Raw genomic sequence first — 25,968 nt, 5'->3', positions numbered from 1 at the left:
TCTGTCGTTTCGATCGATCGTCAAGAAAATCGTCTAATCGATCTTTTGAACGTAAAATCGTTTGCGATATTGCTACACACGTACAATATGTCGTTCGATTTTAACATCGAGGAGATAAATCGTTACGATAATAATTGTCCCGTGTATGGCCACCTTAAGTTACAACCAAAAGACTCGGTGTGCATCCGTTGTCTGATTGCCATAACACAAGTTCAACTTAGCATGGGATTTAATTAGACGACGTGATGTACACTATCTAATTTGTGCTATTGTGTTTTATTGTATGAGTATAATAAAGAATTTGATTTGATTTGGATCTTCTATATAAATAAAAATGACTCTTTTGTTAGTCTCGTTGAAACTCGGGAATGGCTTAACCGACTACGGTAATTTTAGTCTTCAAATATTCGTGAAAGTCCAGGGAAAGTCTAGGTACTCATATGTTTTATTTTAATTCTTTTTCCTGTACTTTGCTCAGCCAATCACAGTCGATTTGCTTAAAAACATGCACAGACTATAGTCAGGCGTTTAAAGGCCACGTTTAAAATTGGAACGCAAATGTTTTTTAAAGGGCCAATTCACGGCAGGACTGCCGTGCAGTCCTGCCGTGAATGGGCTCTTTTATTCGAGTGTTTCACTTCCGTTCCATTGTTGTTTACATTTAGACTGAAATCAGACTGAAATTAGACTGAAATCAATTAAAACAAAGTACATATAATAAGGAAAATATTTAAAGAAGGTACTTTTGTAATAGCTACTGCGTTCTAATATATTACAGATAAAGACTATAAATAAAACAATCAAATATCAAATATTCTTCTTTAATAATACTTATAGTAATTGTCATTTCAACGAGAAAATAACTTACGTTAGTAAAGTAAAACAAAAAATAGAAAAAAAAATACAATAGATATAATTGGTCGAAGACAATCTTACTAAAATTTTATACGGAATGTCTACATAAGAAATAATACTGGGAAGAAGTAAAAAAATAATTTCGGTTTGAGTATTTTTGACTTTTAAAATTAGTTACAATCCTTTCAGAGTACTTTTTTCATTTCTGAAATATTATTGACGCCAAAGACATATCACGGTTTACATTTTCTTAAATGATCATAGCTAAATTAAACATGAATAAAATATTTCTAAAACACAATTTATGTACTAAATAGAACTTATCATGTAGTAAATTACCAATATCTTACTAAACCAAAAATGAGTATAAAACAAAAGTAGAAGATACATCATAATAATTACAACCTTTGTAACTAAGTAAATAAAACTTTTACAATCTAAAACAGTCTAATATTCAAATAAACAATTTGGAGATTCTTAATTAGATAATAATATCAATGTAGGGAGCACATGTCAAAATTTTTAAATAATTCCGGCTAGAGACACCTGTGAGTTTGTGACAAAAATATAAATAAAGTTAAATAAATAAAGGAGATGTGACATGCAGTAGGTAGCTATAATATTATGGTTTTAATAATCCATGCTAAATTATTCTTTTGCGTCATATTTTTATTGGAAGGAGGCTAGAAGCTAGATCAAAATATTACAAAAATTTTCAACACTCGATAATAATAATATTAAATTAGAATTGATAATAATACGTATAACATAGCCACTATAAATATTAGAATTTTACACTGATCTATCGTCTAGCTATTAAATTAGAATTCTAACACTGACCCACTGTGTAAATATTAAATTTAATTAATCTACCGTCTTGCTTTTAAGTTAGAATTCTAACACTGATACCGTCTATTTATTAAAATAGAATTCTAACCGGATTCCGTCTAGTGATTAAATTAGAATTCTAACAGTGATACCGTCAAGCTATTAAATTAGAATTCTGATAACCTAGCTCCTGCCGAGAACCACCTTCTCCAGCCAGGGTATGAAGTGGGTGAGTCGGGAGTAGACGCCGGGGAAGCCAGCCTCAGCGCAGTTCTTGCCGTAGGAGACCACGCCAATTTGGTAGAAGAACACCTTGAAAGTCACGTTGTTCCACTGAAACGAGATATGGGACATGTTAAAAATCATTTAAATAATTCAGAGAGAAAGCCATTTTATATATGGATGTTATAAATAAAGTTGGCGATTGACAGTGCCAAAAGTTTTCGGTTGCACTAAAATAAAGGTTAAATACCTCCATTAAGTTTAAAAAAAACTATAATTACGACTTCAACAAATGTTTCTACATATTTTGTTGAGGTTGTAATTATAGTTTTTTGAATTCATTTTCAATTTAATAAAATTTCCACTTAATTAAGATTTTAACAATTATTTAGAACTAGTTGATTCTCGCAACGCCAAATTCGTTTATTCGTAATTTTTTTCGGAATAAAAAGTATCCTATATACATTCCCGGGACTAAAAAGATCAAATTACAGCAAAATCGGTCAAGCGGTTTGGGCGTGAAGAGTTGGCAAGCACACAGACAGACACACTTTCGCATTTATATGGATAAATACACGACCGGTTTCGAACAACTCATCATCAGGGGCTACCTATAAGTTGAAGATTTTATCAAGAACAGTACACTCAATTCGTTTGATGTTGAATACTCACGTGTGGCAACATGAGCGGTCCGCCGCTGTCACCCTGGCACGCGTCCTTACCCCCCTCCCTGTACCCGGCGCACAACACTCGATCGTCGATCACCTGCTTGGGATACTTCTCGTATGACTTCTTGCAGAGGGGGTTCGTCTGCACCGGTAATTGGACGACTTGCAGGTGAGTTGCTGATGGTCCACCTGGGTTATATAAAAAGTTAAAGGTTAGTTGATTTTTAAGCATCCGAAGTGGCTACAAGAAATTCTTTGAAAAAAAATTGGAAAAAAGAGTTAATCACTAAAAGGAATACCTATAGGTTAAATCTTATTAAAGTGTTAAAACAGATTATCTGCCATTAATATAACTAAGATATGAAAGTCCTACGCTTGTCCCTTTTCTTACACCCTACGACCACGTAGAGTTTTTTTTCCTTTTTTACAGTTTCCCTCGTAATATCTTTTGAAAAGTAGTTTGCATCAATATAACTGAGATATAAAGAAGGTCCCAATCACGAACCCTGTGGAACACCCTAGCAATGTGACTATTTTTTTATTTCTACACGGAGATATTATGTAAATCAGTGAGATATGTGGATTTGCGAATTTATCAGTCCGTATTCAAATGATAACGCGTAATTAGTGATAACGCGACCCCAAATAAGTTATCTGTCGAACGAATCAGCGTGAAGCGTTCGACACTATATACTTTCAAAGATAACATGTTTATCTTTATATCGTGGATTTGAACTGAGAAAGCTGATGTGGATGCTTTATGTAACAGAGAAATTTATTCATAGGCAGATGGCGGACCTATTTTATTGGGTCGGATTATCTCAAACCCAACAACCAGACAGTAGTAATAACAAAGGTCCGTAATCTAACTATGAATCAATTTCTTTGATGTTAAAATCACTTGTATAAAGGAGTATAAAGGCCTAACTATGGTCCAAATTATATTCCTATATCAATGCCCTGTGACCACATTTAGGCTGCCTTCACATTAAGTATCGAGTAGTTCGGCACAGGCGCGGTCGCAGCCTGAAATTTTGGGGGGGGTCACTCACTAATATATTTTTTTTACCTGCACCCTCGGACGGTTCTGGGTTGACAGCTGTCTAAGGTCTAAGGACTCAGTAGTGGTTAGGGGATAGCTAGAAATTTCCTTTTATTATTTGGTAAGATTTTGAGATTTTTCAATTTGAATTTAGATTTTGGGGGGGGTCATGTCCCCTGTGACCCCCCCCCCCCCCCCTTCGGACCGCGCCTGGTTCGGCATCCGCGCGACTTAATGTGAAGGCAGCCTTAAGTCGATCTTGAACAATGAAAATTATAAAAGCATCATAGCTAAGGTAAGGTTGGTCAATACTTACGGAACTGCACGTCTCCCCAGCCAGCGATCATGGGTGTGAGTCGCTCGAACTTCTGTGTACGAAGCCCATCGGTGAAAGGCAGGCAGATGGGATTGATCAGCTCTGGGAAAGATACAAATTCTTTATTATATACACGTGCAAAAGCTGGCAGTATATTCACGTCATCAATCCTGTACCAAACTGTGTTTTAATATGGTAATTATACAAAGGATGCACATTGCACACCAATAGAAATTTTATAATGAAGAATGTAGCAATACTAATTGATAATACTTTACATTTTGTATGTGTCCATTATAATATTATGTAGACTGTAGAGCTTTATGCGTAGCAGGGCTCAAGAGTAACTTTTATTAATTATAAAATGTACGGACAAATTTATGATGTTGAGATGTTTTTTTTTTATGTAATAAGGGGGCAAACGAGCAAACGGGTCACCTGATGGAAAGCAACTTCCGTCGCCCATGGACACTCGCAACATCAAAAGAGCTGCAGGTGCGTTGCCGGCCTTTTAAGAGGGAATAGGGAAGGGTAAGGAAGGGAATAGGGAAGGATAGGGAAGGGAATAGGGTAGGGGATTGGGCCTCCGGTAAACTCACTCACTCGGCGAAACACAGCGCAAGCACTGTTTCACGCCGGTTTTCTGTGAGCCCGTGGTATTTCTCCGGTCGAGCCGGCCCATTCGTGCCGAAGCATGGCTCTACCACGTAAAAACATATCTCATAGAAACTCTTTCAGCGCCGCTACTTACATAGTGAACTCTGTAAAAGGGACACAATACACACCTTACTAATTACATTTAGTTTTGTTACAACCTGTATAGACCATACTATTATATTTTATGCACAAAAAGGTACAAAAGTGGACTTAATGCTTTATATGGCAAATAACTGGTACTCACTGGAGAACTGTACGGTGTTCTGCAGCAGCAGCACGGCGATGTCGTTCTCGAAGCTGCTGGGGCTGTACTGCTCGTGCTTGATCTGCCGCTTGATGAGCACGTCGATGGGGGACGCGCCGTCGTCGTCCCGGGACAGGTCCAGCTCGCCGAGACGGACCACGTACCTGAGGTGATGATGATTAAAATAAAACTTGAGAGGTGTAAAGGGACACCCGGCGAAATTGCTTTCTGTGATAGAGAGACAGACGGAGAAACACGCGCAAGCCGCACGGCTTATAACTATAGCATATCGTTACAACTTTTGGTCTTAATTTTTTCCGCCTAGCCCCCTTTTTAGCAATGCGCGATAAGGAACTTCGTCCCAATTTAAAACTACCATACATATTATAAATGCCAAAGATTGTCTGTCTGTTACGGGTTACTTCACTCTTAAGTCGTTTTACCGATTTTGATCAAATTTAGTATTGCTTGATGTCGCGAAAAAGGACAAAGGATACTTTTTATCCCGTGAAATGTACGGTTACCGCGCGGTAAACGAATTTCTGGACAACGAATTAGCGAGCTATATCTTGTTAGTCCTTAAATTTTGGCATGCAGAAACGAAAGCTATCATAAATTTCTGTAGTTGTATAAAACAACTTTATCTACGCTATGTGTCGGGATTATGTGATATGTATACGTATTATGTACGTAATCACGATACGCAAAATAATAAATCCTGTGTGATTAACCATAATTTAACAGTGTGACAGCTCGAACGAGCGGTGATTACCACTATAAGCTGTCATAATGGTTTCGCCATTACTTTACATCATAATGGTCGATGATGAGCAATAATACCAACTATAAATAAACGATATAACATCAAAGTGTTTCGATCATTTACCGTACCGACCTTAAAATATTTTTGTTAAAACTTTCAATTTGTTCCGCCGAAACTTTTTTACATAGGTAAGCAGAATGTCTTCAAAATTTTGTGATTGATTTTGCAGTGATGATGATGTTATTGTTGATGATGTTGTTATTATAATTGTTGACGATGATGGTGATGATAAATGTGATAAGGGTGATAATGATGATGATGTTGATAATGATGACGATGACTTACAGCTCGTCCTCATGGTTCTGTATGCAGTGGGCGGCGGTGAGCACGTGCTTGTCCGTGATGAGGGAGCCGCCGCAGCGCCAACGCGTCGACTGGTCGCGCTTGTTGGTGTAACCCAGCAGCGCGATCCAGGGGAAGTCACCTGGAAGGAGAGAGAGATCCTTATAGAACAGCAGACAAATACATGTCAACAATGTAGAAGAGTCTTGCCTCTGAGCAATAAGATAAATCTAATGGTTAATGTTTAGAATCTCAAATATCATAATGTGTTTTTGAAAACCAATAAAATCGCTTCATTTGCTGACTTCACGAATAGCTCAAGTGTAGCGATTTCTATTAGATCTTAAAAAGATTTCTCACAACGCAGCTCCATTGGAAATGAACTAAGATCTACATTCTAGAGAGTCATAGATATTCTAAAAACCTCCTTCGTGCCTTACCTAACTTAGCATCAACTCCTCCCACCACCTTGCCGAACTGTCCTCCCGATACACCGCAAACTGGCGGCTCAGGGAAGGCCGACACGTAGTCGCTGTCATCCGCAGTCTTCACAACCGCTGTCGCTGCAGTGGTAGTAGTGGTAGTGGTGGTGGTGGTGGCTTCCGTCGGCGGCTGCGACGGTATACCGGGGAGGGGGCAGCAGACCTGGAAGGTAGTTAGTTTTAAGACACTGATAAGAATCGCTTGGAAACTTCAATGCAACAACTCAACGGTAAATAAAAAATTGGAAAGTGTAAATTTAAAACAGAACCAATAAGAATCGCATGAAAACTTCGATGAAACGGAACGGTAAATTGGAAGTTGTTTCCTTTGAATTCAGGTACTCCACACTTCAGACTACCTAGTCTACCTATTTGTTCACCAAGACCGAGAACAACAAAGAGCGGTTGACAAATCCATAGTCTAGCTGCTAGCACGTCAAACGATAATGCATTGTGACATCTTCTTGCTCTATTGAAACTACAAATCCATACTAATATTAAAATTGCGAAAGTGTGTCGGTCTATCTGTCCATCTGTCTGTCTGTCTACTCTTCACGCCACAACCTCTGAACCGATTTTGCTGTTTAGTATGGAGATACTTTGAGTCCCGGGAAAGGACATAGGAAACTTTTTATCCCAGAAAAATGTACAGTTCCCGTGAGACAATCGAATTTCGGGGCAACGGGGTATCTTGCGTCATGTAGTATCATTATAAAACAATAACGGGCTTATGTACCATCGAGGAAATTGATTCCTAGGCAGTTGATGGACCAACGTCATTGGGTCGGATAATGTCAATTCAATATTAATTGTGATCTGTCGTCTGGGTTTGACGTAACGCGACCAAACTACGTGGGTCCCCCATCTGGCTAGGAATCAACTTCTCTGATAGTACCTTAGGCACGCTTCCGTCGAAGCCGCACTGGGATCGCTGCAGCGTCATGCGAGACTTGACATTGGTGCGAGCAGTCTTTATCAGTTGCACGTAAGGCTCGCAGCTGGTGAGGGGTATGCAGTTGCCATTCGCACCGTCCACCGTCCGACATGGATCCTCTGGAAGAGATGATGAGTGTTAGTGGATTCGAGACAAGAATGAAACTAAACGAAAGTCAGTTTACATTTAACTTGATATATCCACAATTAATTTGTTGTAGAAAATATTTAATCGTTAAAGTTAAAATATAGTGGAAATAGAGCTAGAAGTAAGTATGTTTGATTAATATTATCAATTATTTTGGCAGAACTTCTAGGACCTACACCTAAATAAAGAAGAGTAGAAAAGGAACAATATAATGATCATGGATTCAAATTTACAATAGAACATAATATTATTAATATATGGCGTACACAAGTCTACTGTGATTGACTGAAAGAAAGAAAGAGAGAGACAGTAAAGAAAGAAGATAGAGATGGGGTAAAGAGTTAATTAGCATTTAATGTTGTGGAGCATGACGTCAACTACAGCACTAAAATAATATAAAACTAGTTTCTATCATAAATGTGGTGATGGTTATTATGGTTATAGTGATGTCTGACGACTGGTTTTTGCACCCACGTAGATGATTACAATAATAACTCACACAAAACATATTATATGTATGTAAAGTATGACACGGGAAATAACCATCTAATACGTATTCCATTGCGAAAATTCAGACGAACAAAAAAAACCACAGACGAATATATAACCTCCTCCTTTTTGGAAGTCGGTTAAAAAGACGCCATTTTGGAAATTTTGTAACATTGCTTCTACGTTGTATTAAATTTTTTAAAGCGTAAATAAATTATTTACAAAAAATTAAGTTTTCAAAGTCATATTAACGTTATAGAATCAATCAAATCAAATCAAATTTGTTTTATTTCCGAATAAAAAAATTAATAATTTCAGAATGTCCTACATGATGCCTACCATCGGTTCGGGAACTAACCCGGCGAGAAGAACCGGCGTAAGAATGAATAAGAAATGTAGTGGAAGCGGAAATTGAAGAAAAAATAGTAAAAGACTCATTCAAGAAATCTAATTAGAATAAGGTCGACCCGGAAACTAGAAATCATAGATGCAAATAAATCGTCACAGTTAATCTTAGTTGTAATTTTTATGGTCGTAGAACAATAGATCTATTTAATATTACATCTGCATAAAGAGATAAAAAAAGAGTTAATTGACAATGGAAGATTTTGATTGACTATCACACCAAAACGAACGGCTGCAATATAACACGAAGATGAAACGGTATTCGGTTTAACTTTGTAATCATTTAATTTGAATAGAATTAACGTAGGTTATAATAAAAAACATACAGGCAAATTAACAACCTCCTCGTTTATAAAGAGTTGTTAAAGTTTATGTTAAAGTTAGATATTAATAAGTAAGTAATGTTTTTACCTCTCATTATTATTGTTTATTGTTATTTATAAAGTTGCATGCTGACCTTTACGGACGTGATGTAACATCTATTTAAACAATTTATATTCTGCATACGATAAAACAAGTTCAATATTTATCACGGGTGTTTACGAATTCATCTAGCGTCTGCATCGCTCTTAAAATAACACTGAGCGAATTCTGACACACACAGAATATAGAACAACAACTGAATCACACAATGACTTGGTGACAGTCGAAGGTAATGATATCATTAATGACCTCAAGATTTTGAATTAGAAATTACAATCATGATTTAATGCTTGTAAAGCTATACAATAAGATGTTATAAAATTTAATATAAATCGTATCTAAGTTAGTTACAGACTTGAATCCCCAAAAGTAACACTTTCTATCAGCGGGGCTAAAATGGTCACATTTAGCAATTCCTCTCAATCAATTCAGAAAATGATTTGTCAAAACTGTCAAACTGACAAATGTCAAATCAGTACAAAAATACAAAAATGAATTGCTAGCAGAATTGCATTTTGCGATTTTAGAAAAATTAATCATATTATGATTCATATCATGATTCTTCAAAGCGACCATTTTAGCCCCGCAGAGCTATGTAACATCGCTTTGAAGCAATTTTTGAAGAGCCTTCAAAAGTATAGTTACGTTTAACTTTTATAATTATTACTATTCGGTGTGAGAGCCAGCCATGTTTGTCCTGCGGTCGACCTTGCTGCCCACAAGGTGAGCTGACTGCCTAGTTGGCTACTACTACTGGCCGCTACCGGTTTTTTAGGGTAATAACTAATAAGTAGTAACTATCATACAGTACAACGAACAATTATTATGCCTACGCTTCTTTGATTTGTCTCGAAATTTTGAATTAAACTATGTTGCTATGAAAAAATACGTTAACCGATTCCCAGATATTCCTTAGAAACAAAATTTCATTAAAATCAGTCTCAGTTTTTCGATGCGGCTTGGCAAAAACACATAACGAGGATAATTATAATATTTGAAGTTAATCGCAATTTTCGTTTTGACGACAATAATTATAGGGACTTTAGTCAGAGCAGAGGGCTTTATGTGCTAGTAGAATACACAGTAAATAATCCAACCAAAATCCGACATGTTGCACACGTCGTATCAGAATACTAATATGACGTTGTCAAATGTTGAACAAAAATTTTCATTTTCTTTCTGTGCTGCTACTGCCCCTAGCGTGAAAACATAGTATAAATCATCAGACTACACACTAAAACTTATACCATTTACATCTTATACGGTTTTGGTAACATTGATATCTCAAATAAGGTTTACTTAATAACCAGTCTCACCCAGCCGTAGGTTACTCAGGTTGTCGAACCCACGACTTCCACCGACCTCCGTTTGAGGTTACTGGTGTGCCTTGACCAACGAACATCATCTTTGGTGTATTAAATCATGTGTTCCATTGTTAATTATTCATAGCAAGAGGGAAATGTTATCCTTATCAAATTGTACTTCTAAATGTAACATCGATGCAGCTTCATTCCTTGTTCGATCTAATCCTTTATTATTAAATCCATACTAATATAATAAATGCAAATGTGTCTGTTTTCCTATTACTTCTTTACGAGCAAACCGCTGAACTGACTTTTATATTCGGGCTTTTTTACAGGCGGTGTTATTGTGTAATTATCTAGTACTAGATAACTTTATCCTCAAAGGTAAGAAAAACTAAACAGTAGGTACGAGTATGTTCCTAAGTTCATAACGAGTTTTTGGTGCAAGTTAAGAATCTTCCTTAAATATTCGATCATGAAATGTCATATAAAACGAGCCACGTAATGGGGTTAAGTCAGGGTTATGTATAATGAGGTTTTGCGTCATGTCGTCAATATAAAACATACAGTGAGTTTTTGCGTCATAAGGTCCGGCCTAGCCTTGTGATCGAAGCAGAAAATATTGAGGAAATAATACCGTAGTGATAACATGACCGTGATCCGTAGTTTGAGGAATACGGTTTGTTGCCAAATTCATATCAATAAATTTGTTTTTATTTCTGGTATCCTTGAGGCAACTCTGAGAGAAAAAAATACGGCTAGTTACCAAATTCAAATCCTTGGGACAACATATTCTGAGAAAAAAAATAGTTTTAGAACTCAATTTAGTAAGTATATAGGGGGTTTCGGGGGCGACAAATCGATCTAGCTAGGAATCATTTTCAGAAAATGTCTTTTTATTCGTGTTTTATCGAATACCGAGCAAAGCTCAGTCAAACAGCTAGTATTATTTTAAGTAGATAAGCATGACGGACGAAATAAAATTAAGAAAAGGCAAATGTAAATAAGAGAGTTGCTTTTAAAAGGTGCTGATGAAATGTTATATCAGGCGAGTGGAGGCTTTATAAGGATGTAACACATGTTATTCATTAACAACACTAAATATTATTATTAGTCAAAAAAACCCAAACCAATACAAATCAAACGAACCGAAAGCGCTATCTGCCAAAGTGCCGGAATTGATGGCATTTCTGTTTCCAAAAGCCACGTCCTCCTGTTTCGGCGTTTCCACCGTCCCGGAGATGAGGCCGCCATTTTCTTCGCCAAACTTGTTACCGGAATCGAGGCCTTGTGTGCCGGAAATAAATCCGGAGTCCTTGCCATAACTCGGCTCTTGGGTCGTGTCCTGACCGACAGTGCCAGAAACGAATCCTGGATTTTGCGCCGATCCAGAAATAAGGCCCTGATCTTGCCCGGCTGTTCCGGAAATGAATCCGGGATTTTGCGCTGATCCAGAAATAAGGCCTTGATCTTGCCCGACAGTTCCAGAAACGAATCCGGGATTTTCACCGGCCGACCCGGAAATAAAACCCTGATCTTGCCCGGCTGTCCCAGAAACAAATCCAGGATTTTCACCGCCCGATCCGGAAATAAAGCCTTGATCTTGCCCGGCTGTCCCAGAACCGAAACCAGGATTTTCATCGCCCGACCCGGAAATAAAGCCTTGTTCTTGCCCAACAGTTCCAGAAACGAATCCAGGATTTTCACCGGCCGATCCGGAAATAAAGCCTTGACCTTGCCCAGAAACGAATCCAGGATTTTCACCGGCCGATCCGGAAATAAAGCCTTGACCTTGCCCAGAAACGAATCCAGGATTTTCGTCAGCTGTCCCAGAAACAAATCCTGGATTTTGGCCGTCTGAACCAGAAACGAACCCTGGATTTTGGTTCACCTCATTACTCGTCGTTTGAGGCTCAAAATTCACGTCATCATTGGGAACATTTACGGGGAATCGGACGTTGCTTGGTGGATTTGTTTGGTAGTTATCATAGTTGTTTGGTCTGTTGCTGTAGTTGTCATAGTTGTTTGGCCTGTTGTTGTAGTTGTCATAGTTGTTTGGCCTATTGTAGTAGTTGTCATAGTTGTTTGGGATATTGTAGTAGTTGTCGTAGTTGTTTGGCCTGTTGTCATAGTTGTTTGGCCCATTGTCATAGCTTGGCCTGTTGTTGGCTACATTTCCAGGCTGGAAATGGAGTATCCCGGTCAGGGTGTTCCGTATCCTGCTGGGGTCCGGGATGACGTTGACAAGTCCGAACGGCGACGCTGGGGTTACCCGCCGGTTATCCCGCTGCGTGAAAAATCCTGGAGAGAAGTAATTTTTTAATGTTTTCGTTAATAGGTAATATTATTACGCAAGTCGCAAATGTCGGAACAGAGGACGCTACTAGCACATACATACTAAATATTCCGACCAAAATCCGACATGTTGCAAGCGTCAAAATATTGGCAGAATTTATAGTTTAATTATACCTAAACGCATAAACAACTGACAATAAAATTATAAGAAATAGGATATAATATGACAATCGGAAAATACATTAGTTATGTAAAGAATACGTCAAATGAACAATCAATATTGGTTCCTTAGAATTCACAACTTCCGTATGTGGAGATGCTAAGAATTTATTTAGTATTTCCATCATTAAGTGGTCATTACCATTTACCGCGATAATAATAATGATGATGATGAAGGCCAATGTCAGTAAAGTTCACAAAAACGTTTAGCGGCACAAATTCGAGTTTATCATGACTCATAGTAGCAAATAAGTACCTACCTGTTAAAATCATTGTTACTGGTCTGGTGATTGTAAAAGGAAATTTAAAAATAGAAAACCTAAAAATTGCAAATTTTTAAATTTGCAATGTTGAGTAAGTATCGTAAAGACTTGTGTTTAAAAAAAGAGGTCTCAATAATAAAATATAACGAAAATGATATTTCCCAAAAACGTTTTGAACTTAACACTTTCCTTGTGTCGAAAGGACTGTTATTTAGATGAGCTTATTATACCCAGATTACCCAGCTAAATATTTGTCACATCAACTTCAATACAACACATGTGTAACACATCCTATAACACCAAATGATCTTAAAAATGTAAAAAATGTAAACCTCTTTTTAGCGACAACTCACGGTGGTCATTTCTGATATTTTATAGCGTTTTTCGGCATCTAGAACTGCCCCGGGGCAGGGCCAGCCGAATGAATACGAAAATAGCCGAAGTTGCGCCTGAGTTTCGTGTTTTTAGGGTTCCGTACCTCAAAAGGAAAAAACGGAACCCTTATAGGATCACTTTGTTGTCCGTCTGTCCGTCTGTCAAGACCCTTTTTCTCAGGAACGCGTGGAGGTATGAAGCTGAAATTTATATCAATTACTCAGGTCTACTGTCCCTTGAAGCTGTGAAAAAATCAAACTTCTAAGCCAACGCAATCAAAAGATACAGCCGTTTATGCCGCAAATTTTCGACACTTGCAAGGGAATCAAAACCTACAGGGTGCTTCCCGTGAACTCAGAATCTTGAAATTTGGTACGAAGCAACGTCTTATAGCATAGATAAAGGAAAAATTACGAAAACCATAAATTTTTAGTTACATCACATAATATATATTTTTTTAATAATTTTAAACTTACTACCCATTTCCTCATAAACGCGTAGAGGTATTAAATTGAAATTCATACCAAATACTCAGGTCTATAATACCTTTAAGCTGTCGGAACCCTCGGTGCGCGAGTCCGACTCGCACTTGGCCGGTTTTTTTAAGAACAAACATATTTAGGTACACAACTTTATAAATTAAATAATTGTCTCTACTTCAGTACATCTTTCCTTATAAGTAAATGAAACCAGTCCTAAATGGCAAAAATTATGATGTTACCGGTACCGGTTCTATAATAATTAATAACATCTTATTTTTGGGATTTTCGAGTTTTCCTAAACCTTGACATTTCTGCTGCATTATAAATTGTTTTTGGGGATATCTCAATGTGATCTAGTGTACATTTTTTTCTAATTTTTCTTCTAAGCATACCTTATTAGCTAATTACTCAAAGCTCGGAGCACTAGCACATACCAAAATGCCGCACACGACATATTATCAGAATATTGACAGAAACGTTATCAAACGTCGAACGAAACTTTTTGTTAACCGTCTGTGCTGACGCTGCCGTCGTTTCCACACATTGCAGTATGTGTTTTGCTGTTGTCTCTGATGATTTCGGTGGTCATTTCTGATATTTTATAACGTTTTCGGCATCTAGAACTGCTCCGGGGCGGAGCCGGCCGAATGAATACGAAAATAGCCGAAGTTTAAATTACTACCTAAACTACGTATTGTAATTTGTACCTACTAGTACTAAGTCTGTGCTTCGTGGATCACTAGTTTTATTCGGCTATTTCCGTATTCAGCTTGATATTCGATAGCTCTCAGTATAACATTTTCTATTCATGTGACTTTTGTTATTTAATAATTACTGACGTAAGCAATGTATTAATTATTTTATACACCATTACACGGAAAATATTGAACAAACTGGTTTAGATACGCCCAAATTGGACATGCGTATTAATTTAGTTTGTACTACTAGCGTCATCATTTTTTTTAATATGCCACAATAACAGAATTGCTTCTTCAAATGCATTAATTAATGCATATTTACATAAACCTGTAAAGCAATGTGTCAATATGCATAAGTGTTGAACAAGTTAATTGCTACTCATGACATCATGGTGTCATCTTTGTCCAGTTATGTCTGTGCATTCCTTACTCACAAAGAAATGTCGGACCATCAGAAAAAGACATGGAGTCCAAACTCAAAGGTTGTGAGTCGGTGAATATCCCTCCTAATACCTTCCCTGGACTTCCACAAATATTTCGAGACTTATTAGCCAATCATTTTTATTCATTTATAATATATTTATGGGCGTACCCAGGTTCTGGGCCAGGGGGGGGGGGGCAAATTACCCAGGTTCTGGGCCAGGGGGGGGGAAAATCAGATTTTTCATAAGCTAGGTGTTTATAAAGAATAAAAAATTACTTAATAATTTTTAGTTGTAAAAATATTGTATTGCAAACAAATGGCAAAAATTCGTTCTTAATTTTTATAGATAAAAGTACTAGATAATATACTTAGTAGGAACGTCAACATGATCCAGGGGGGGGGGGGGGGGGGGGCAACTGCCCCCCTCCTGCCCCCCCCCCCCCCCCCTCGGTACGCCCATGAATATATTACATAACGAGTTATAGTTTATTATAACGCATCTGTTTCGCAAGAGTCTTGAGACAGCAAGACGCCAATGGCATTTTCACGCACCAAAACATCCCCGTAATGATCCAGTTGACAATTATTACTGACACATTCAAATAATATGGTCATAGAACCAGGAACTAGAAAACGTATAAGTCACAGACTTTACGACTTAGCTAGAAACATTAAGGACTATAAATGTAATTGGTTTAATAATATTATTCTATTGAGTTGTTTTTTACAACAGTCAACAAAACTATAAAAGTAAGAACTAGCTTTTATCCTCCTTGGTTCTTGTGCCGACTGTTAATGTTTTCATCTAGTAAGTAAATCGTAAATAACCCTCCTGGCAGTTGGGTAAAAATAAAATAAAACTGAGCATTTTATTTTTAGGGTTCCGTACCCAAAGGGTCAAAACGGGACCCTAATAATACTGAGACTTCGCTGCCTGTCTGTCCGTCTGCCCGTCCGTCTGTATGTCCGTCAGCCTGTCCGTCTGTCTGTTTCCAGGCTGTATCTCAAAAACCGCTATAGCTAGACTTCTGAAATTTTCACAGATTGTGTATTTCTGTTTCAGCTATATGTAACAATAAATACTGAAAACAAAATAATTAAGGGGGGTACCCAATTCCCATACATGATACAACAAACGTGATTTTTTTGGCCTTTTTTGCTGATATCATTGCAGCATTAGTAACAAGTACGCACTTGAAATTTTCACAAAATCCTCAAATATATGTGACGTGGCTTCCATACAAAAAACATAATTTTGCTCTATAACCGTACGGAAAGTTTCGTGTGCGAGTCCCACTCGCACTTGGCCGATTATTTACGATTTACTAGATGACCTGTGAACTAAGTATCACTCCCCTCCTAATAGGTATAAACCTTCCCTGGACATCCACGAATATTTCAACACTAAAATTAACCAAATCGTTTCAGCTGTTTTCGAATAGATTTTTTTTAAATGTACTTAGATGACGTATTATAATTTTTAAGTAAGTACCTATTTTTATTAAACTGTAAATATGTATAATAATTCATCATAGTCATCATCTTTACGACTATGGTAATCGTTAATCAATTAGACTTTAATTATATTTAATTGTTGATTTAATAGCGTAGAGCAAAATACAACATTTTAATTACTGGAAAATAAGTTGAGTAGCGTTTGCTGGTGACTTCGGCTAATATTATAATTGACAAAGTGTGTATGTCTATCTGTTACCTATTCACGCCCAAGCCACTGAACCTATTTTGCTGTTTGCGATGGGATCATGGAGATACTTTGAGTCACCAACGAATTTTTGCGCAGCGGAGTTGCGGGCGACATCTAGTCAAAACATATTTTTTTTTAATGAAATAAGGGGGCAAACGAGCAAACGGGTCACCTGATGGAAAGCAACTTCCGTCGCCCATGGACACTCGCAGCATCAGAAGAGCTGCAAGTGCGTTGCCGGCCTTTTAAGAGGGAATAGGGTAATAGAGGAGGGTAGGGAAGGGAAGGGAAGGGAATAGTTGAGGGTAGGGAAGGGAATAGGGTAGGGGTTAGGGGATTGGGCCTCCGGTAAACTCACTCACTCGGCGAAACACAGCGCAAGCGCTGTTTCACGCCGGTTTTCTGTGAGAACGTGGTATTTATCCGGTCGAGCCGGCCCATTCGTGCCGAAGCATGGCTCTCCCACGTATAAATTATTATGATATTTCTCTAACGACCGGACCGCACTCTACTACATTTAGGGATTACTAATTATCAATTGACTTTATTAAAAGCGCTCCTGACTCAAAAAATCAAACATCGTCCTTCTCTCTTCACACTCACGCCCGTCTTTCATATGCCAGGTGAAAAAGGACGGCGCGGAATCATCGCCGAGTTAGTTTTACTTGAATAAAAGACGAACTATAATGATTATGAAAAAAGTGTTTTGAGCAAATTTAGATTTATCAATGCCTTTTTAGATATTAAAAAATATTAAAGAAAAGACAGCAAACTTCGAAGATCCAAGCAAAAATGTTTTTTTTTTAATGAAATAAGGGAGCAAACGAGCAAACGGGTTACCTGATAGAAAGCAATTTTCGTCGCCCATGGACACCCGCAGCATCAGAAGAGCTGCAGGTGCGTTGCTGGCCTTTTAAGAGGGAATAGGGTAATAGGGGAGGGTAGGGATGGGAAGGGAAGGGATTAGGGGACGGTAGGGGATTGGGCCTCCGGTAAACTCACTCACTCGGCGAGACACAGCGCAAGCGCTGTTTCACGCCGGTTTTCTGTGAGAACGTGGTATTTCTCCGGTCGAGCCGGCCCATTCGTGCCGAAGCATGGCTCTCCCACATCTAAATGTGTCTAAAACAAGGTTTTTTGTAAAAAAGATGCTATCGAGCATTTTTTCAGTAATCGTGTTATAGTCTTGAGCATTTAATCTTCATGAACTGAAGTTACTTGTGTCAAAAAATCAGTTTTCTAGACGTTACAGATTTTAAGATCTAGGTTTAAGATTGTAGTCAAGTTAGGGTCAGGTGCGCTCTTAAGGCCGTCCCCTGACCTTGACCATACATTTGACGCGTTGCCGAGATCGCACAAAATATCCTTTTTTTATCTTAGTTCAAAATTGTTTAAAAAAAATTAACGGGGAATATAATTACTATATACTTAGTTAATGAAATTGTCTATCTATTGTCGTGTATTTCAAATAAACGTAAGACACAATAGATTTCCGATTGTTATGCGGCAGCTGGGTGCCGGTTGGGGATTGATGGGTTAATTAGCCCGTCAAAATTAACAACTTTTTCTATGAGAACAATGCTGGGAACTCAAAAAAATCCGTCGTCATACCCACTAATTGCCGATCCGGGCAATTTGTATGAGTTTGAAGTTATTGGAGATGGCATTGTTCTCATAGAAAAAGTTGTTCATTTTGACGGGCTCATTTGATGGTTTCAAGGATAACGGTGTTCACCCGAACAACCTGTATAATATAAGATTAGAAATAATTTATATGGCAAAACAACATTTGCCGGATCAGCTAGTTATTCTATAAATATTATCATAGACATGTTATCCCTAGATGGACCGTACAGTTGGCCTACACAAAATAAAATAGATTTCCTTCTTCAATAACCTTCGTGTGCACTTCCTATATTCACCTCGTACGTAAAATAAGCTATTTGTAGGCTAGTAAGCTAGATTCTAGGCTATATATATGCGTCCCTAGCATCATCATAGAACTATAAAATAACTGCTTACAACAAAAATAAAAAAAGAAGTTTATGAGTAGATCAATTCTGATTTGTTACATTTTAATAATTAAGTAAGTATTAATTAATTAATAAAATTAATTCATTCATTCATTTTGGTGGCATTTCTTTCAAGAATTATTTGCAATTCTCATTGCATAATGCATAGCAGGCCCGGATCTAGGGCCGGAGGCCACCTCCCAATCTTTTTCCGCTTTCTTCACCACTGCGTGCGCCACCGGTGGCCCACTGCGCTACCCCGTCAACGTTGTTTCGCAGAATTCTATCTGTTGTTAAAAGACTTGGAGGCGCCCCTTGTCGCCAGGGACCTCGGTCACATTTATTTAAGTACCAATTGAAAACGCACATTTTAGCTTGGAGGGCGACAAATTGGGGTTCTGCTCCCCCCTTTTTAAAACGTAGATCCGGGCCTGATGCATACTGAACTACTGTGTCGCCAGAATTTAACCAACTGCGAAAACCCTTTGACATAATCTCAGAACCATAAAGAGATACCTTAAAAATCCAGAAACTGAACTTGAATTTTGTACTGTCTGTCAAGAAAGAGTGGTCGCTGAAATTTTCCAAACATAATCACGATCAAACGGTAGTTTTTGCGCATTGTATTTTAAAAATTAACGCTGTGACACATTTTTTATTTATAAGTATATGCAATAATAAGGTTTTCGTACTTTTTATGTGATTTAAAAATCTACTCTTTTTAGACAAGCTATAAAGTATAAACGCAGAAATCACGTAGGTACTTAAATAAAATGCATAAATAATTATTGTGCGATCGAGCTTTTTTGTGGCGGCAAAAAATAGTTTTTATAAATAATGGCGGAAAAGCCAATAAGTTATTGTGATTTAATTGAGCTGATAAAACAAGTTCACGGCTGGACAAACTATTTTAGTTTGTTCCTCCTCCTCCGTTGTATATAATCAACGTCATTAATTAATATTTTATTGTAAATCCATACTATATAATAATATAAATAATATTATAAATGCGAAAGTCACGTATGTCTGTCTGTCTGTTATCTCTTACCGCCCAAACCTCTAAAGTCTAAACAGATTTTGCTGAAATTCGGTATGGAGATGTAAAGTACACGGGACAAAACATAGGATATTTTTTATCCCGGAAAAATTAACGGTCATCTAGAAGTACTTAATATAATAATTCATTTTACATTTAATTCGAAAGTGTGTCTGTCTGTTACCTCTTCACGCTTAAACCACTGAACCGATTTTGTTGAAATTTTGCATGGAGATTGCAATACCTTGAGTCCCGGGAAAGGACATAGGATAGTTTTTATCCCGGAAAAATGTACGGTTCCCGCGCGATAAACGATTTTTGGCGCAACGGAGTTGCAAGCGTCATCTAGTGAAATATTTACTTTGTTTAACTTCTTTTAAAAGAGGTTTAACGTCTAGTATTGGTTTTAAGTACGTTTCTTCTATGATAAAATGTATGCCAAAGTTTGTAATAACTAATAAATAATAATGTATGTTTTGTTCTTTTGCGTTAAAACTACACACAAAAAACTGTTTCTTTTTTAATTAATGGGGAACCTGATAAATAAACTTAATATTTTATGCACTGCTTTTTCAATTATTTTAAAGTAATCAGCGTATAATAATTTAAGTACTTAATTGTTTCTGTCAGTTTTTTGGAAGACAACTAGTTTTGGTGCGTTGCCGGCCTCTTCACGCTTGAATTGCTGAACCAATTTAGATAAAACTAAGTATAGAGATACTTAAAGACTTAAGATAAAATGTACGGTTCCTGGTATCAACTAGTAATATAATATAAATCTTACCGAACTGACACAACACTGGTGTGAAACACAACACAAGACACAGTAGTTTGTACATTTTAACCGACTTCCAGAACGGAGGAGGTTATTTGTTGTTTTTAACCGACTTCCAAAACGGAGGTTATGACCGGCCGACGGTCAGCGCGACACTATGTAAGTCCGTCATATAACAAACATATACATAGCTTGACCGCGCCATAATGTATCATAAGTTCGTAGATTAATCATTAAACTAGATTTTGTGTAGAGCGGTTTTGATGTTTTAACTGAGTGTTTTAATCTATACTTAATAGGATTTACTGCAATGTTTTAAGCTAGAGGACCAGCACAGGCAGTAAATAGTTTTTTTTTTTAAGTATTGTTCTGTCAATATTTTAATATATCTACAATTTGTCGTAGATTGTGTATAAAATAACCCAAATAAAATACAATTCTTATTTTAAGCCTAAACTGTCCCACTGCTGGTCAAAGGCCTGTTTCTCTCCTGCGCCACCGCCGCCAAATAAAATAACATTTAATTAATTAAAGTTTGCTCCCATACAACAAACGTGATTTTTTGGCCTTTTTTGTTTTTAAATAACAATAATGGCAACAGGGATTGAAATATTTACAAAATCCCCAATTATACTTATTTGTACTTTAATAATTTAATCCCACATAATATTATAAACCCACACATAATCCAACAATAAAATATCCCATCGCATCGCAGTATCTATTATTTTAACATCAAATTCATATCCGCTATCTTCGGAACTTGATAGTGACTGGTGAGATGAAAACTCCTGACTACTGAGTCATCGCAGCCCTTACTTTGGAACTAGACAGGAATTTCCAGTGAATGTCGCGTCACATAAGGTCAGCACAATATGACGTTGATGCCAAGGCCTAATTGAAGGAAAATTAGATAAAAGAAATTTGGTGAGGCTCGGCCCGCGTAATAGATCTCCATAGAATCGTACGTTTTTATTTAAAAAAGTAGCCTTCCTCGTGGTTTGCAATATATCTGAGCCAAATTACATAAAAATTGGTTCAGTAGATGATAGTTCGTGAGATTAAGGCCATCCCCCGAGCAAACGACCTTGACTATACATTTGACGCGTTGCCGACATCGCACAAAAATCCTATTTTTAGTTCAAAATTGATCAAAAAAATAATTCTAACGGGGAATATGTAGTTAATGAAATTGTCTATCTATTGTCGTGTGTTTCAAATAAACGTAATATGTAAACACTAGGGAGATAGCCTAGTAAACGAATGATTCTGGTTGGAAAAGTCGAAAGCAGAAATTATGACTACGGAACTTTGTTTGGACTAGTTAGGAGATAAACATACTAAAAGTCCTGACCCCTCCGAGGTGAGCCGGAGGGAAGGGGGGGAAAAGTTAAGAGTATGTTTATCTACTAACTAGTCCAAACAAAGTTCCGTAGTCATAATTTCTGCTTTCGACTTTTCCAACCACACCCTCATTTTGAGCATTCGTTTACTAGGCTAAGATGCTAAAAGTATGCCTTAATTTTAATAATAATAATAATAATCTTTATTTAACCAGTCCGCTACTTGCTTCATACCGTGCTCTACGCATTGTTTTAATTGTAACCATTTTTTTTCACTAAATATAATAGCTGTGTCGTCAGCGTAAGATAAAATATTGGAATTTTTAGGGTAAGTTTACATAGATCGTTAATATATACTAGAAATAACGTCGGTCCTAGCACACTGCCCTGAGGAACACCGTAGGTTGCCACCATGTCGTCACTGATATGATCTTTGACCTTTATTTCTTCTATTCACATAGCTTGTTAGTAAGGAATGAGCAATTCCCCTGATTCCGACATTTTCTGTAATTCATAAACTGTACTTTGGAAGCTTTAGATTGGGTTGCACCAGCCGCGGCGTTGTTAAAGTTAAAGTTATGGTACATTGTAGTATAGGTACCATTGATCCTACAATGTATCATCCTTGTAATGATACATTGTAGGTATCATTACAAGGTGCGCATTGTAAATTGTAATGCTCGGCTCTCCTCCCTCACTGATGTAATGCTCGACTCTGTAACGTTACGTTACAACTTACAAGTGAATGCTCTCGGTGAGGGAGCACTTTAAAGCGCAAAACTTAAAAAAAAGCGCCTAGAGAAATATAATGGCAACATCAAAACAAATACTTGTGTCATTTTATTAATTATCGATTGTCCAAGGTGAATGTAACGGTAAACGGAATAAGAGGACCTTGCCTGTTCTCCGAATTGCTAGCAGATGTATGAGTAGAAGAAATGAGTAATGTTGAATGAATTTAGTGATTGTGCAATTATTGATCTAGTAACTGTAAGTAGTAATAACTAGCACTCACTAAAACTGGTTAAAGTCTAAAGAAAAAAAAAGACTTTGGCCTACCAGTAATGGGGATTGTCCATTTTTTTTTAATTTTGCTCATTACAAAAACATTTCGAGGAATAAGGTCAGTGATCGTTTTTCTGTATATAAACGAAAAAAATACCCATTAGTTACTTATATTTTTGAACAAATATGTTTAACCTTTGTTTGACCTTCAATGGCGTTAAATTAGCAATAAATTCGACCAACATTACGTTTCGAACTTTTGGTAAGATTCTCGTATCAGCTTTCACATAATGAGAACTTACATTTGACGAACCAGCCATTATAAATAAGATTGAAAGGAAAAAACATACTGCAGAGGTCAATTATTGACCGCCGATGATGACGTCAGAGCGAAACTTTAAAAATTTATTAAGAAAAAACTAACCAATGAATTTCAAAATTATTTAATTTATATTCTTAAAATACCCTATTTTAACGAAAAAAAATATAAAAAGTAGGTACATGTGATTTTTTTTTGACAATGCCCATTCCCACCACTGTATCCCTGCGCCGGATTTATATTTTTTATGAGAGCACTGAGCAAGCTAAGTGTATTTCCGCCTCCCTATGTACGTACGTACTACGTATAGCTTATCAAAAAATAGTAGACGCTGTACACAATTTTGAAATCACATAAAAATATGAAATCGAGATAAAAATGTGCAAGATGATAATATTTAAGAGGATTCCACACCGCCCTTTTTTCCATACAAACGTTGTCCCCTGTTTCCTCCCTGGATAATGCTAGTAAAGTTATAATTTTTTTCCTAAATATCTACGGCCACTAATACAATGTCCCTATGTTTTCTTTTTTTTCATAATTTAATTATTAAATAAGATATGAACGTTCAAAAACCCAAAAAAATGGCCAGATTTTCCGCTGTGTTCAAACGTCCAGAAAACAGATTTGGCTAGATTATACAAAAAAAGCAAAACATAGGAACACAGCTCTAGCCTTTTTTTAATCTTTAATGAAAAAAGTACTTAGATCGGTTAAGTTTTGGAGAAGGAATCAGGGGACAACGAATCGTTGATTTTCTGGATTTTCTGCAGTTGTCTCTATCGGGTTCTGCGGTATAGGCTTGAGGTAAGGGAGACAGCTATAGATATTACACGTACTTTTTTTTCATTTCTCTAGCCCCTGTTGTATCCTCTTAAAGTGCATATAAACGTTCTCTGTGAAAATACAAATAGAAATATTGATATAGAGCAAAAAAGGCCCAAAAAAAATCACGTTTGTTGTATGGAAGCCCCCCTTAAATTTTTATTTTAATTTGAATTTATTGTTTGTTGTTTTAGCGGCAACAGTTATACATAAATTGTGAAAATTTCAACTCTCTAGCTATTAGCGTTCTTGAGTTACAGCCTGGAGACAGACAGACAGACAGACAAAGAAGTTTTTACCCTTTGGGTACGGAACCCTAAAAACCACATTTTGAGCGTGATTACATTTAGAAAATTTTGTACAGCTGCGTCTATAACTCTAAACTTACTCTACTCTTTCTAGTTTCTTGACAGACTGTAATCTGTAGAGTGCAGAGCCTCTATGGACGCCTGATACCTACTTGAATATCCTACTGTGCATACCTTTTGTCCTCGCGGATTTTCGCTTGGCCTTCACCACCACGACTTTGTGTTTGTGCTTGGTGTTGTATACTTGGGTGGGGGCATAGTTGCTCTTGTAGCTGTAATCGGAGAGATTCACACCGGCCGCCACTCGATACCTGGTGATATAGGGTATTTATAGGCATTCAGTGCTACTACTTTTACAGTTGACTCTGTTAGTCTACCCGCAGACTTTCAATTTCATGTTGGCCGACTATCGTACAAACCACATAAATAGATCAAGATAGAAGCGCCATGTCGCTCCAATTTGTATGAACACGAGCGTGACACTTTTTTCATACCTACTGTGACGTCATAAGAGCGAATTTCGAATCGATTCCGCGCGTACGGGTATTCCCATCACTAAAGCGCTCTTGTGACTGGTATGAAAAAAGTGACACGCTCGTGTTCATACAAATTGGAGCGACATCCCAATTCCCAACAAACATTTGACTGGTCGCCGCAACGTGCCAACTCTAACTTTTGATCGTATAAGCTGGTTGCCGCAACGTCGCTAAAACGTCGACATCACCAAGAAAAGGCCCATTTTACACGACTCAATGACGTATACAAGTCCTGTAGCCGTCGCATAACTTACTTTTTGGCCGTAAAGAAGTCATGTAGGGCATTTTTTGTCGGGAAGTGGTCGTGAAGAAGTCGTGAAGAAGTCGTGTAGCGCACTTTTTGTCGCGTTGTAGCGGTTTTCACCGCTGCTTCACGACATTCAATTGAGTAACTGTACGAAACTTGGTTGTAAAAGTGACTGGATAGTACCTATATTAAATTAATGAAATGCTGTCGGGAAGAAACTGACTGTCAAATTTATTGTTGGATGTAGTCTCAGCCATTTTATTTATTCTGTTGTGTGTTTACTTCGAAACTCAAGTTCAAGGGCTGTTGATCTGATGGGAAATAAATTTTATCGAGTTTTACGTGCTAGTTTTAAGTAAATAATAAATGCGCCAGTGAGATTTTTAAAATAAATGATATATCATTTAGTATTTTTAAAGAAAGTGCAAACAGTTACCTCTATACGATTCAAAGTGCAAAACGAGACTCCTAGATAACTTCTACACAACACGCGCTGTGTCAATTCGCATAAACATTCCGCCATAGAATCGAGTTTAGGGTTCAGTTAAGTTATTAACAAGAGCCTAAAACCTTATCAATCTTTCTATACAGTTATTAGTTGATCAATGAGTAAAGAAATCAATCGTGATACAATGGATATTGATAAGTTTTTAAATAAATTAGATTTCATTACATTGATACGTATGAATTTAAAATGGCCATGGAAATCTACACATTTTGTACGCGCTGATCGGTGTTTTGGTTGCGGATTTTATACCAATAGTGCCGAATACCCTGCACATTTTATGCTAACTAAGGAAACTGTTCAATACATGATAAATTTTGATTTTTTCTGGTGTCCGAGTTGCGCTTTGTTTGCCATATACGATCATTACCCAGACGATGAATGTGATTTCTGTAATAATAAGCACTATCTGAGCTTGGATTACAATTAAGTTGCACGGAACTACTCTGCACGGAACTACTCTGCACAGAACTAC

The 25,968-nt window shown here is 37.2% G+C and overlaps 1 protein-coding gene across 4 annotated transcripts; it reads right to left on the bottom strand.

Annotated features, from left to right (window-relative positions):
* Nucleotides 1-957: 957 nt before the first annotated feature.
* LOC121735881 lies at nt 958-20,562 on the bottom strand. Of its 4 annotated transcripts, XM_042126860.1 has the most exons (11): nt 20,415-20,562; nt 11,604-12,422; nt 11,271-11,540; nt 7,315-7,472; nt 6,378-6,582; nt 5,941-6,079; nt 4,833-4,996; nt 3,932-4,033; nt 2,578-2,762; nt 1,873-2,016; nt 958-1,676 (listed from the first exon to the last, which is right to left on the bottom strand). In XM_042126860.1, exons 1-11 carry the CDS (start codon nt 20,467-20,469, stop codon nt 1,665-1,667), a joined length of 2,253 nt encoding a protein of 750 aa, XP_041982794.1. In that variant the 5' UTR covers nt 20,470-20,562; the 3' UTR covers nt 958-1,664. The 4 variants fall into 4 exon arrangements, with proteins under 4 accessions (XP_041982794.1, XP_041982791.1, XP_041982792.1 ...); XM_042126857.1 differs by having other exon boundaries at nt 958-1,701; nt 1,853-2,016; nt 11,271-12,422; nt 20,415-20,561; XM_042126859.1 differs by lacking the exon at nt 958-1,676 and adding an exon at nt 1,734-1,766 and having other exon boundaries at nt 1,853-2,016; nt 11,271-12,422; nt 20,415-20,561.
* Between the last annotated feature and the right edge of the window lie 5,406 nt (nt 20,563-25,968).

The sequence above is a fragment of the Aricia agestis genome, chromosome 18 (assembly GCF_905147365.1).
Source record: "Aricia agestis chromosome 18, ilAriAges1.1, whole genome shotgun sequence".
Lineage (NCBI taxonomy): Eukaryota > Metazoa > Arthropoda > Insecta > Lepidoptera > Lycaenidae > Aricia > Aricia agestis.
This window is presented reverse-complemented; position numbering and strand designations above follow the sequence as displayed.